Genomic DNA, 14581 nt, shown 5'->3' on the forward strand with positions numbered 1-14581 from the left:
AATCTGAGAGGTCATGGAATCAGTAATTTCAACAAAAAGGTGCTCAAGCATGCTGGGAAATGGAGTGAACACCAAAATCAAGCTTGGACTGGACAGGAGCAACGGCAGACTTCAAAGCATATTAAAAGAAGTTTTGTCATTCATATGTGATATGACCTAAGAGGCCTGTAGGGTTACTAGAAAATCTGTTAGTCTTTACTTCAAATTAAGGCAATAAAGATTAAACAAAGCTGTCTGATACAGATTGTCTCTTTCCTCCTCCCTCTTCACACCTTTCATGCCATAAAGCAATGCAGGTTTAACAATGAGGCTATTTGGATCCCTTCACTTTTAGCTTAATCCTCAGATGTGATGGACATGCTTTCATTACTTGCATAAAATTTCACAGTTACAGCATTTTGTTTGCACTCTTTATAAGACTAATAGTCCATGGCCCGGGGGTTGGTCATGCTAATTTGGAGGGACCATGTCTCATTGTGATTTTCATAAAGGTCTATGTCCCTAGTGTTGAAAAATGTATGATAGCATTGCAGCAATGGTAGTTTTCTATGTGCTATCACTCCCTTTTTCATCCCTCCATCATTACAATTTTTTCATATTTTTTTGCCATTTTTGCCATAGAGCAAATATAAAAGAGTTTAACATACACAGAATTTTGAGACATATACCATTGTAAAGAATAGATTATATTCTATCTACAAGTCACATTTTCATGACACTGAGGACAACATAATTTGACCTTTGACCTCTAACGCTGTAATATGGCAATTTCTGCATACCTCCGCAAATGCCCTTATAACTACCGCCGTATTGATCTAATGTGCATATGGATAGCTCCATCATAAAGAGCACAAAAGGAGCTTTAAAATTATATATTGCTTTCAGACCCAGGTTAGCCAATATTTCCAATACCACCACAGTTATTTAACAATGCAATCATGCAAAACTCCAAATGAACCCACAAACTGCAAGTAAGAAGAAAATACACTAAATGCAAAATTCTAAACATTCTATCAGAAACAAATTGCACAAGGTTAAGTTTATACTCATAAGAAATGTAATTGTTGTTATTCATCCAATATATCATTTTATTGGATGAAATTCTGCGAAATAGGCCTATTGCGTCTTCTGTAGGGATAGGCTATATCAGTCATATTGGCCTTGATTCAGATATATTTGGAGCAGTCAGACTGCCAGGTGACAATAAATCACAACTTTTTGTAGAAAAATCCACAATGAAACGACAGTATCACTAGACACAACACGCATTTTTAGGCACGGTTCTACATTTTTAATCTTCTGGATAACCACAGTGTTACAAAATCACAGGTCAAAATAGTTGTAGGCTATGTGACATACATTTATGAAGTTTGTTATATTATTACATTTTAATTTAATTTAGTGCTTACATGTTACTTGGAAACACAATACTCTTAAGACAAAATCTTATTAAGCTTTCATGTGAATTTTGCAGCATTCACTGTACTTTGGGACTAAAATTGTCACTTTATGTGGTTATAACGGAACGTTGATCCCATTCAGGAAAAGCAATCGAGCGTTGTTCACTCGAGCAGCCTGTTAGCAAACAAGGGATAAGAAGGAAGATGGCATCCACCGACCAGCCTGACCCACCAACACAGGTCTACATTTATGCAACTAAAACATTTACCCCTAATGTCCCGATACAATAGCTAACTCTTGTAATGTTTTGATATCCTATGACCTATGAAATTGCATTAGTTACTGTTATAACTGCTCAGCTAGCGAAGGTTAGCATGCTTGCTAGTTAGCATGCTAGCTCCTGCAGCGTTTCAAAAGTTGCCTCTCAGACATGCTTGAGTTTACAAGTGGACACGAAGGGCCGAGCTGACACTTTTGTGCCTTACCACATGTTGCTTAACTAAGTGGCTAACTAGGTGGCTAACTAGCTATTAATTACGACCAAATGCACGACCTTCGAGTTAAAACATTATTTAGCCATTTCTCTGTCTTGTTATGTGCAGGTAATGATATGATGTTGAAAGGTCACTGTTAGCCTAACAAACCTGTGGTTGTGTAACCTTACTCATACCTGTTTCTTGACAAGCATTGATCATCCGGAGATAATACATTTTTATAAAAAACTGATATGTCCAGCTGGGGACAGATTTACACTTTGCTGATACATTTTCAATGCTTTGAATTTCAGCAAGCATGCAATATACCATATGCTATGAAGAGTTGTGTGTTAAGTTCAGATCTAAGCCATGCAAAAGTAGACATTATGTAAACTAAACCCACAGAATGATCCAACAAAAAGGGAAATAAATAAATAACTACATTCATGATGGTCATTAATGCTAACCTTTACAAAACAATTCACTAATATAAAATTAGTACTCAATAACCTGCTTACAAAGTAATAAACTAGTGCATGACCTGAAGATCTCTCCAAAAATATCTAGTCCATACTATATGCATGTATTTGGGGTATGTCTTACTGTTTCCTTAACTCTCTGCATGAAATAGGGCATAAGAAAGCACAACAAATGTAATGCGTATTGATGTTATTATATCCTCCATTTAACACAATTTTAGATGCATTTAGCAAATCAACTTTGATTTTTTAAATTTTGTTAATTTTGTCTTCTTTCTTGCCAGACCGAGAAGTTGGTAGGGGTTTGTGGCCCTTAGATGTATGCTTTAAAAGATGTTCATGTTTCAAACATTTATAGCTAGTCAAGCAGTATTAATCAGAACTACATATAGATTTAAATGGATTAATAGATGGATGGATGGGTAAATTTAGATAGCTAAAATGTCATTTCTTTAAAATAAATTACTGAATTAAACCAACATAGCAGTCATTTTCCAGTAGATGGCACTCTTATACAAGTGTTTGTTTATCTTCTCAGCTTGGCCTTCCACCTGGAGATGATCCGGCAGCTCCTCCCAGAGAAGCACTGGTAAGGTTTCAGTATTTTATACAAATTACTGGACTGACTGAAGTCACAAGGAAACAAACAAACAAACAAAACTTGAGCACCTGATTTCACTTGTCACTCAATTTGCACTGTTTGGTAACCAGTCAAACCAGCTGCTGTAGTAAATATAGTATACATCACACAGTTTAAGAACATTGAGCTTAATTTTGTATGATCCTCCAGCAGGATCAAGTGTTAAAGGCATCCAATTAGCAGCCAGTAACTTTAGCGCCAGACTTATGTCCCCAAGCCGATAATGAGAGTGTACTTTATGTTCCTCGTCTTTGGAGAGTAAAAAGAATGTAGAAAAGTTTTTTTTAGCCGTCCAATTGTTTTAAGGGTGGCTTTAATCATGTGCAGCGTATAACTTTCACCACATACCTTTTTGGTCTGTACTTTAGCCCCAATGGTTTTTCAGTCTTGGTCATGAGTTATGATGGGCCCATTATGATTTTATGTGGTTTGTCAATAGTCACTAGACACCTAAAGAAAATAACAAAGTTCATCTTGGGACTACTTCTTAGTCACACTGCAGGCCTGCAAATTTCCCACACGACGGGATTTTGCCATGTAGGGAAATTTCCTAACAATGTGATAAACCAATCACAGCCCTCTGACATCATCAGTGCACTTCTCCTGTCCTTAGCTCAAACATTATGTGCAAAGATAATTTAGAGCAAAAAAATAAGTCAGGACAAGTTGGGAAAAAAACTACTTTATGTCAATATTATTATAATCTTCATAGTCTTGCACCTAACTAGAGATGTAGCTATATGAGCTACTTCAGGGTTAGTGAGTTAGCTTGTTAAAAAGGAAAGTTATGTTAGGTAAGTTATGATGATGTTTGAGGGATGTGATTGGTTTTGCAATGTAGGGTGGAGTGTTGATCCAGGATCTCTTCCTACGTGGCAGAATCACGTTTGGCCAGTTCTCTCTGCAATTACCAGTATATGATCTGTAAATCATTTCCATCATATAGTAAAGCTCTAAATATTCAGTTTTAGTTTAAAGAAATATTAAGGAATATTCATTTACCAGGGTTTCTAGAGCTCTGCTTAGGAAAAACGGCAATGGTTTCTTTTTCAGATTGCATGTCATACAAGTCCTCATAAGTGGCCCAAGTTGTGAATACATGCATGTCTAACACCATTTGATAACAATAAACATTTCAAGAATGTGTGAAAAAAGTGTTTATAAGACATTCTTGTTTAAGTGATGACAACGATCATAGCCAGCATTGTCTCATCGCTAAGTGGGCTACAATACATCACAGGTACACTCACTGTCCTTGTATGGGCAACACATCCAGGTTAGAGCCGTGCTGCATTGTTCAGCCTACATGTCTCAATGTCATTCACCACCATTCACTCTTCATCCTCCCCCCATCATCCCTTCATGCCAAGGCTAATTTAATCCTGGGGTTATTGATTGTGGGAGCATTCTCCCAGGCTTTCTTTCAATTTACTTCAATTTCATCATCCCAGTGCGCTTCAAGACTGCCTCCTCAAAAAGGGAAGAAATTCTTGTTATGAGGGTCCTGATTCGAGACTGGTTGACAAGTCTCCCCCACCACCACCACCATCACTTCCAGCCCCTTTTCTCCCTTCTCTTTTTGATGAGCTGCTCTTTCCCAGTTAAGTGGATTATTACAGTAGGGATAATTCTTGTCACATGGCATTATTTGGATGAGGTGAATAATTGAAATTTGTGTCTGAAAGGATTTTATCTGGATGAGAGGAAAGGGAGTGCTGGCAGGGTTGGGAGGGGAAAGAGAGAGGGGAAGAGAGAGAGCGAGCACACACGTTTGTATAACATTTATGTGCACATGTGCATGTCAGACAAGCCAGTGTGTCAGGCTGGGGACACCAGTCATGTTAACAGGTTCTGACTCACCTCGCCCAGATCAGCAGGCCCTGGCACACAGCAAGGCGTGGGCTCTCCTCTGTGGCAAGAGGGCCCAGCTAAGGGGCCGGGGCCACAGCCTCTGCCCCCGTCCAGGCCAGAGGGGCCGGTCTGGACCTGCAGTGAGAGAGGAGAGAAAAAAAGGGTGGGAGAGACTGTGAGTGTGTGCTCTATAGATGACTGGTATACCAGTCGCTGCCAGCCGCGGCTGTTGCCTCTGGCGCTGCTCTTTGCATCTCCGTCTATAACCCCCAACCCCCTCCCACCTTCTACTTATCGCTGCCATTCTCATTACCCCACCAGTCTCTTGTGAGAGTCTCCCTAGTCTTTGTGCCCTCCTCCTGCAGTGACACCCTGCACTCACCCCTTGTCTCCTCCAATCATCCTGTCCTCACTGACTTCAACCAAATATATCACAACAATAGTTATATGTGTACAAATCCATTTGATCACATGATACAGGATCAGATCCTGTAAAGCAGGGAGGCGAGGGGTTTTTAAAAATATATTACGTGTTAAGTGATTTAAACTTTTACATTTAAGTATATATATGAAAGAACCTTCTGTAATTTACAATTTTTTTCATTATCAATACATTTGCAGATTATTTTTTAGACTATCTTAAGAATTTTTCTGTCTTTTAAACAACAGACAATATTGAAAAATGCTATTCATATTTGAAAAAAAGTTAAGTCTTTGTCCGAACACAAGGCCTGTCCTTCACTCTCCGCCCACTGAAACATCCAAATAAAGTAGTAGTGTGTTTTTGTGTTTGGGGATGCGATGGGTTTATGCGCGCAGGAGCTGCATCTGTACCATTGCACACCTCGGTTTGTGCAAATGTCGAGTTAACTGAGTGTGTGTATGTGTTTAGGTTTGTGGGTTTTAGCACAGCAGAGGGAGGGTGGTAATGGGAGGGGAAAAAGAAATGTAAGAAGAACATCCCCGGTCTCACAGCAACTTCAAAAGCTCCCCTTCCCCAGGATATTAAGCGACTGTGATGAAAAATTTAGCAAGCGTTAAATAAGCCGCTTTGAAGTGATCTGTTTTGGCTCAGCAGTCTCCAAATTTCCGTAGCCCCTCTGCAATAGCCATCACACTGTAGAGGGGGGGAAGAGGAACAGTGTGTTAAGTGCAGGAGTTTGGGGGGGGACCTGGCAGGTTGGTAATAGGTCCAGCCAGCGACATGAAGGCACCACTGACTGGCTGCTACTGTCCCCTTTTGTCTTTCTCTGTTTCTTTTTCTCCTCATTTCACCCCTTCCTCTCTGACTGCTCCTCTGCGGAGCCCTGCGAGGCAGGCAGACAGATGTTCCTCATATGTTAGCTCCGAAAAGCCATTTTTTTCTCTGCACTTGTGCGTGGGTGTATCACAAATGTAACACAGTGGTGATACCAGGAAGTCAGAGGTTACTCTTGGGTTCATGACTCAGTTATTTTCTCTCTTTAATGACTTTCCACATGGGACTCTTTTCTGTTAACACCAATCAATGTTTGTGCGTGTTTTCTTCACTCGATTAAACGACTCGCACTATAAAAAAATACAGAATTCATTACATTTTAAGTGATTTGAACCTTTATGCATTCACACCACCATAAAACAAAAGTAACAAGAAGTTAATCTGTTATTTTATAATTCATATTTCAATTCATTTCACATTCATCACTTTTAAACCCATTACTTTAATTTTGGAGGACTCCAGGTTTCAACATGCTCCAAATTAATTATTGGGGCAGAATAAGAAATGGGAGCCAGTAATGAGTCTGCTATGGTTACTCCATTCTGTCAAGAAACTGGGCTACCATTTAGTTAGTCAGGGGAACCTTCTGCGAGATTTTCCTTTTTTCCTCTTTGCTCATTACTTTAATTGTAATTGTAATCCTTTATTGGAGCTGTCTGCAGTAAAGGAGAGTTATGGTCCGAGTGGGGGCGCGAGCCATGGAGATATTTCATGATTATTGGAGAAGACGGTCACTAGGTGGCAGCCACTAGTTCGGCCTCGCTGTAATTACTGAGTGGGAAGTGATGGCGAGGAGCTATGTGTGTGTGCGTGTGTGTGAGCAAGGGTGTGTGAAGAGAGTTTCTCCGATTGTAACATGTTCCTTGAAAGGGAAAAGTCGAATAAATCTGATCACCTGCCATCCCGCAGTCAATACATTCAGTATCCTGTCACATTGACTGTAAACACACGTACGCTCTACGGAAGCACATGACAAAGGCACGAGTGGAGCGCATCTGTCTTCATACTTTTCTGTTTGACTTTAAATAAGTCAACTTCTTTTGCATGATGTCTCAAAACTGTATGTCACAGCGTGTTCTCATGCAGGGCGATGGAGGATGTGGAGACGACAGACCATGAGAGGCCCACAGGTTTACATGTGACACATCTGCATACCACAGTTTGTTTCAGTGGTCTCGCTCAAGTTTTCTCTTTGAAAAGCATAAAAGCTCAATTCTCTGTTTCTCAGCACAACACTCATTGTGCATCATGCGCTGTTTGTTTCAGTGGTTAATGATACAGGAAGGGCCCTCCATTTTATTGTTGCTGTGTTGCACTTTTTCCCCTCCTCGCCCAACCCTGCAGCCAGCCTCCTTAGAGGACTCTGTATGAATTCTCACTGTCATGTCCAAGGACGAGTGGCGCAGGGTCAGCTAATTGCTTTTATGATTATGATTTCACGTCAGATTTATCGTGCATGCTCGGAGCACATCTTCCAGGTCCTGCCGACGTTGCTGGCTCAGATGGGGAAAATGAGTTTACAGCTTCTGGCTGTGACTTCTTGTTTAAGTGCAGGTCACACTTTTTGACTCATTAGAGTTGAACGCAGGGGGTGATTCACACAGGCTTTTCCTGTAAAAGCCTCTGTTTTCTCTGTCAGTAACTGTACTTGTTTTTCTCATATTTGGCCACAAAAGAACATTTCTTTACTTTGTCTTCAACATGTGCTAAAGTTTGGAGGTCATGAGCGAGGAATGACACAGACAGAGATTTTTGGTTTTTCAGTCGTTTGAACTTTTTACGAGCCATAAATCTCTCATCTTTGTTTCTGTTCACAGATGAAATCATTACGCTTACTCCCCTCATAGGATGCCAGAATTATCAGTTGAATTCTTTTTGATGTTGGTGACTTTTTTTTTTGCGGATGGTTCCTCCCACCGCTTTGAAAAGGATGAGCACAGATGAGTCCAAGCCATTTTATACATTTTTTTAAAGTAGTGGTTTCTGCGTCTTACACTGACAATAGCATCTTTATCTGATTTTAAATAGAGCTTAGAAATCCTTTTAAAGTTCTTAGTATATGCAGAAAAAGCTGTTGTCACCGCGTGTCAATAATAACACATATTTTATGTAGATAGAGTTTCATGTCGTGACCCGTGGCTCTTGATTTGTAGCAGCGATGTGACCTCGCTGTGACCTCCCTGGCTGGGCCGCAGTGTGACGAGTGACAGATGCAGCCTGGGAATATGGTTTTGATAGTTTTCCAACGCTCGGAGGAATGTTAAAGCTAGTTTTACGCAAAGTTCATTTCGGAGACACATGTAAAGTCTGTGATTAAGCCGAATTCAATAAACTTTAATGAATACTTAGGACTTTATATGTAGGGTTTTCGTCTCAGCGAGTATATTAATGTAAACAGCATGGTAACAGAGCTGTAATTTCCTATTCTCCCACAATTTAGTGAACTGTCATAATATGTTTACTTAAGAAATGACAGAAATACGACACCAGTTTAATTACAGCGTAGTCATTTTGCCTCAATATACTTGGGAAAGTGGCCTTATTGAGCCGAGCTTCCTTTATACTCTCTATTCTGCTTTGTAATTACTTCAGCTTGATTTATCGTCTTTTCTTTGTGTTTATGGCTGTAAACTGCTCAAGTGAGTAACTTGGTCTGAGCGTGGCTTGTCTCCTCGCAGCGAGGCTGGAAATCTCCCGATGAATCTGAGATGTCTCCGCTGTCAAGACTGCTCACATCGCTCTCAGCCTCCAATGTCACTTTCAAGGCATAATTACACAAGTTGTGTTGATTAGTATGAGAAGCAATTACGCTAGCTTTCCGCCGCAAATGGAGAATGTGATGGCTCTTGATTGACAGGAAGCATCCTGGCTTTAATAAGTAAATGACTATGGTAATTCAGGTACTGAGACCCTTTGATTTGTCAGCATCTTTCTAATTTTTGTGATGTCCTCTGATTTTAATGAACATGAATTTGATTGAATCCCCCTTCATTTCCCCTGTCCCTGCACCCGCCTGTCTGTCTCCCCTCTCTGACCAGCAAGTGCTCTCACAAGGGAGCCATATGCTCACGCTTTAGAGCTACCCTGAACCATCTTGCTGCCGATGCTGAATTATTTTTCCTCCGAATCATTCCAGTGTGTAAAAAATGAAAGGAAAAAAAAATAATAATAACAACATGGCACACTGTTCAAAATTCTGTTTGGCACACCATGCTTTCACAAGTGTGGAAATCAGAGGAAAAATTATTTGTAATTGACACTTTGGGGAACATTTTTTTCTTTTTATCTGGCTTCCCAGTAAGTTATTAGCTGTTAATTTGTCGGCAAGCTCCCCTACAGCGCCAGATATTTGTTCAAATGCTGGGATCCCCTCAGTGCATTCGTAACTACACTTCTGAAAACGCTGCCCTGTCTAATTATGTAATATAATACTGCCTTTTAGGCAACTTTCTTTTAATTGAATAATATTAGTTCTAGCTGAGGTGAAGCTATTGGAACAAAAATACTAAAAATAGATCTCTATAGAGTGTAAAAAACACAGCAGTGTACTGGAAAATGTGTTTAAAAACGGTCTGCAGTTTGCTCTGATTTTATTAATACAGCAGTCTTATAGATGTAAAGCTTTGACACTGAGATCTGTGTGTTTTAGATATTTGAGTTAGGGCCATACATTTAAATAATCCTGAAATGTGATTGGCCCAACACTCAGTCTCATATTTCTTTCTTTGTTAACCACAGTTGGCCTAATCAAGTAATTCCCTGTTTGTCTAAGTAACCCCCTATAGAGTCATACATGCATAAATATAATAAAATAATTTGCTCTTGCACTCCCCAACCCAGCTGTAATTTATATGGATTGAATGAGTGCTGCATTGTGGAAAAGCACGAGTGGACCAAATGCTCGTTTGTCACCTCTAATAAATGTTGGAATGTAAATTATGAAGTTATGCTTCAGATGTAAATGCACTTTATTCCAGTCCTTTAATGTAAACAGCCCACTCCAATACATTAAGGGGCTCCGGGGGAGGGCAGAGGGGGGTTTGACTTTGAATTTTGACTGTTTTCACAATCAATAATAAACACAAAAGAGGCGAGATGCGGAGCGTTATAACATATCTGTCGGGTTCATAAATTATTGCATGAAAGCAGGCTTGTACACCAAAAATGTAAATACATTAATGTTATTAATAATGTAGTGACTAATAGTTCTATCAAGACTGTAATAGCAGTTTAATGGAATATGACAGCAAGAATGTATTACACTTCTTACATTTAGACGGGACCTCACATGACATTTATCAGGGATTTCTGAAACCATTTTTTTGATTATTTTGTTAAGTTAATTGCTTCTTTTCCCCCCAACGTCTCCTCTCGGAGAGGGGCAAAAAACTGGTAATGGATATTAATTAATATGTGTCACTTTTCTGGGTTTGATTAAAAATAATGAAAGCAAAATGCTAATGGGATTTCAGAGTTTCTCTGTGTGTGGCGCCCTGAGATTGTGGCTTTATCAGGGCAATCTGAGAAAAAGAGATAATGGGCGACTCTAGACTCGAATGAAAGTGACAGAAAACAGAAACTGAGATAAATTATCTTAAAACCCGTGAAAAATAGAGCACTTAAGTGAGGATTTTGCTCTCTAATTAGCCTAGCTTTAGATGTGAGATACAGAGCTACACTGTCAGTGAACTGTAAAGTTTTCAGTGTGTAATAATAAAAAGTTGAGCCGGGCTTACTATTCATCTCCTCCTCTCAGAATGATGTTATCCTCACCTGCAGCTGCAGAAGTTTCAGAGAAACTCTTGTTTCATTTCTGTGTTTTTCAGGCTACTCTCATGTGTTTCTAATGTATGGTTTTTTGCATGAAAGAGGATATATAGACTTGTTTTAGGAAGGCTACAGAGCCTATATTTGTTCTTTCAAGTCTTTTTCGGCCTTTTATTTAAACTAAACGTCCCTCATGTCTCTTAAAAACTGAGCTACACTTCTCTTGGCACCGATTCTATCCATGCCTACATGCAGAGTCCACTACAGTCAGCATGGGGAAGGCCTTGCCAAGACTTCTTTGTGTCTGTGTGCAGCGTTCAGCAGAAAGAAGACTTTTAAAAGCTATCATTAAGGTGGGGCACAAGTGTAGACCAGTAGTGAAACAGAGGCTGGCACAGTAAAAAAAAAAGCAACCATAGCCACTGGCACAACTGACAATTATCCAACACCTGGACCGGCTCCCCTCCCTGCCTTGTGCGTCAACACTCTCGACTTCTTGTTAATGCCGTGATTAACAGGAAGATTGCATTTGTTTTCCTGCGCAGCTCTCCTGGCAGCAGTACTTTGCTTTCTCTTTGATTAAAATAGTAGATGGATGGATGCATTGTGGCTTTGTCATAAACTTCCAAAGAAAGGGTGAGAGGTAGACGAAGGGAGGGAAGATCTTTTTGTCATTCCCAGATTGTTTTTACTGTGAAATTTGGGGTTTCAAGGGAGGTACTAGCTGGCTTGTAATCCTGTGGAAGGAGCGCACACTCTTTGGTTCTCCCCAAATATGGCTCAGTATCAGATTTTAGTGCGTCTCCCCTGTTTGTCCACGTTATTTACTGTCCCTACGTGACTTGCCGTCTATAGGACTACGTCATGGTTTCCTCCCCTTCCACACTGTGTGGAAAGTAGTTTTAGGTATCATGAGGACAAAAAAAAAGGGGACGTGAAGGGGCTTCATCAAACAGCCTGTACTTTTGAAATGCAGAGAGTGGCATTGTCATGTGTTTTCTGTGTCAAGGTCGACAGAAAATGTCAGAACAGGTGCGCGTCTGCTGCTGAGCTGCTTGCCAACTCAGCCCCTTTCCTGTAACACGCCACCCTGTGTGACATTATCATGGTTCACTGTGGGTTGTCTCCTCGCCTCTTTCTTTTGCAAGAGCCTGGTAAAACATGTAGTTTTCCCTGTCACCACGTGAGTTGATGTAGAGTTCAGATGGGTGTTGACGCCTTAGCCGTGACCACTGCCTCTAATATAGTCTCGAAAAGAATGGGTGCTGCGCAGGATTGACATGCAGCATTCCTTTCTGATTACTCCTCTTTTTTTTGTTCAGTTCTGGTATTTTCATCTGATTAAATCTTCCCATTTTGGAGATATAATTATGAGGGAGGAGAGCCTGTTTGTGTAGATAAATTATTTGTTATGGCCTTCTTAGGGACAATAAAGTACGAGACGTTCCTCTTTTGAAACACAAAACGCATTAAGATCCACTGAGATCCAAAGAAAGAACAAAAATGTTCCTGCATTTAAGGCAGATGCATTGAGCTGCGTAGGTGTATGTATGTCTTGTCATTTACAATCTGCATCATGCAAACATGTTGCAAAACCTGAAAATTCTGTCTGAACTTCTCAAAAGAGGTGGATTATGTTTAGGTGTGGCGCGTATAAACCGAATGTCACACACGCTTTTGTCACTTTACGACATTATGACCAATGAAATCTCCAGCGTGGAGCCTCGCTGGTTCACAGAGGTTGAAATGAAGAATTATTATTCGATCTGACGAGCTGTCGTGTTTGCATCCTCTCTGGCATCGGGTTAAATGAGAAGAAAGAGAACTGCTACTTCTGTGACCCTGATGAGTGTTGTTTTCTGATGCTGTCAGCACCACGCTCTGTTCATGCTTCTCCGGCTCTCGAGGTTAAATTCTTACTGGCAGTTGGAAGCCTCCAGAAAAGGAGAATTAGCCAACATTTTTCTTTGTCACTTAGTGTGATCAGGAACAGACTCTGCCTGCTCTCTTTCTCCAACACCAAACGAAGGTCTACTGCCTTAAGTTTCCTCCCTCGCTTGATGGTGATTTCAGTCTGACTTATCTGCCTCTGTAGATGTGTGGCCCATTGTCTTGGCAAGTGTATCTAAATGTTTCTGACAGGTCTCAGTGAAAGACAGGCCGCAAGGGTAAACTGCCAGGCTTTTCTCCCCCCTTTGACTCCACATGTACCACCCCTGACCAGTAGATGGCGATGTTAATCTTCTGTGGCTGCGCTCCTGCCTCGATGCGTCTCTCTTAACACCATCCTTCTCCTCTCCGTCCCTCTGTGGCACTCGCTGAGGAAAGACGGGTCTCACCCCGTGTGGAGGGTCATGCCACCAATTCCTGCCCCCCTTTGAAGACCATGAAATTGCTGATCCAAGACGCACGATTAGTGCATTCAGCCTATTGACTGGAGAGGGGTTGACGCGCGATTATAATGTCACTGGAATGTCACAATCTGTCTGGTTGTCTTTGTGAGCATACTCTCATCCGGTGGCACAGTGTAACCAAGAAGGAATAATTTGATCAATAAAAGGACACCTCGCTCTCTATTGTCGCTGGCCTCTATTCTGCTTTTATTAGTTAATTTGGCAGGCTGGAAAGACTGCTCACAAACTCGCTGCATCTTCAGCCCAGCTCCCTGCTTTATTTGCCTATCGCTGTGGTTCACTTCAAGTTGCTTCTCTGTGCACAGGGTGTGTGTGTGTGTGTGTATTTGGGTGGGTGCTGCCTCAGTCAGAGGAGCAGTTTGGATCAACAGAGGAGGATAGGCTTGTCACTGTAAGTTGCTCGAGACGGAGGCAGCTCTTCTTCTGACACCACAACACAACTTCTGTGGTGTGTCGCTCGGACACAAGCTTCACGTTGTTTGCTGCTGGTGCCGCTTGCGTTTTGCCTCAATCAACTAATTGAATGTGAAAGGCTTGCGGGCCTTGATGATATGAAGGACAACACACAGAGCAGAGGCACTTTTAAGAATAGCCTTTGTGCTTTGTTTATTTGACTGTGGCCGGTCGCTTCTACCATTTCTGTACACTTAATGAGTTTCAAATGGATACAAGCAGATCAGTTTATTGTGGATTAAAGTTTATATTAAAAAAATGTAAATGTTTGACCAGTTTTTGTCGACTTCAGTGTAGTTTTTGTTGATTTTAAAAATGTTTGTACAGTAATTTAATAGGAGTAAAATGGGTGTATTATTTATTCAATTATTGTCAAATGCAGGTAAACAACAAATGATGAATGAACAAAGTTTTTTAATGTATTTAATGTCTAATTTTTTAACACAACTTCTTGTGAATAAGGATAAAACACTTTACAGCCACATTTTGCATCCGTCCATTACTCATACTGAAAGAGAGTCATCATTGACATTTATGGTATTCATTTAAAAAACTTTCTAAACAGTAAATAACCTGAATCAATTTAATTTAAAAAAAAGTCTGCAAGCATAATCCAAAAGTTTATTTACAGTTTCATATTTTTATTGAAAATAAATGTAAATATATTTAAACTTCTCAATTTTTCTGTCAAAAGTTTGTGTTTCATTTCAAAACTAAATTAAAACCACATTTTCCTGTACGTTCCGCTTGCCTTAAGTTGCATTCTGATCGCCGCCGTGTTAAGTAATGCCTGTTCGCTATACAAAAGCAGCGCACCGAGCCGCTTGTCACAGAATGCCATC

The 14581-nt window shown here is 40.5% G+C and overlaps 1 protein-coding gene across 2 annotated transcripts in view; it reads left to right on the plus strand.

Annotated features, from left to right (window-relative positions):
* The first annotated feature begins 1575 nt into the window (after positions 1-1575).
* Positions 1576-14581, plus strand: part of pex14 (peroxisomal biogenesis factor 14) — a 47528-nt gene continuing 34522 nt past the window's right edge. For both annotated transcript variants that reach the window (XM_069660180.1, XM_069660181.1), the window contains exons 1-2: positions 1576-1640; positions 2895-2945. In XM_069660180.1, the coding sequence (XP_069516281.1) occupies positions 1605-1640; positions 2895-2945 (87 nt within the window). In that variant the 5' untranslated portion in view covers positions 1576-1604. The remainder of the gene's footprint in view (positions 1641-2894; positions 2946-14581) is intronic.

Source organism: Semicossyphus pulcher, unplaced genomic scaffold (assembly GCF_022749685.1).
Source record: "Semicossyphus pulcher isolate SPU_LCO1_2020_fin unplaced genomic scaffold, fSemPul1.0.p SCAF_13, whole genome shotgun sequence".
NCBI classification, from domain to species: Eukaryota; Metazoa; Chordata; class Actinopteri; order Labriformes; family Labridae; genus Semicossyphus; species Semicossyphus pulcher.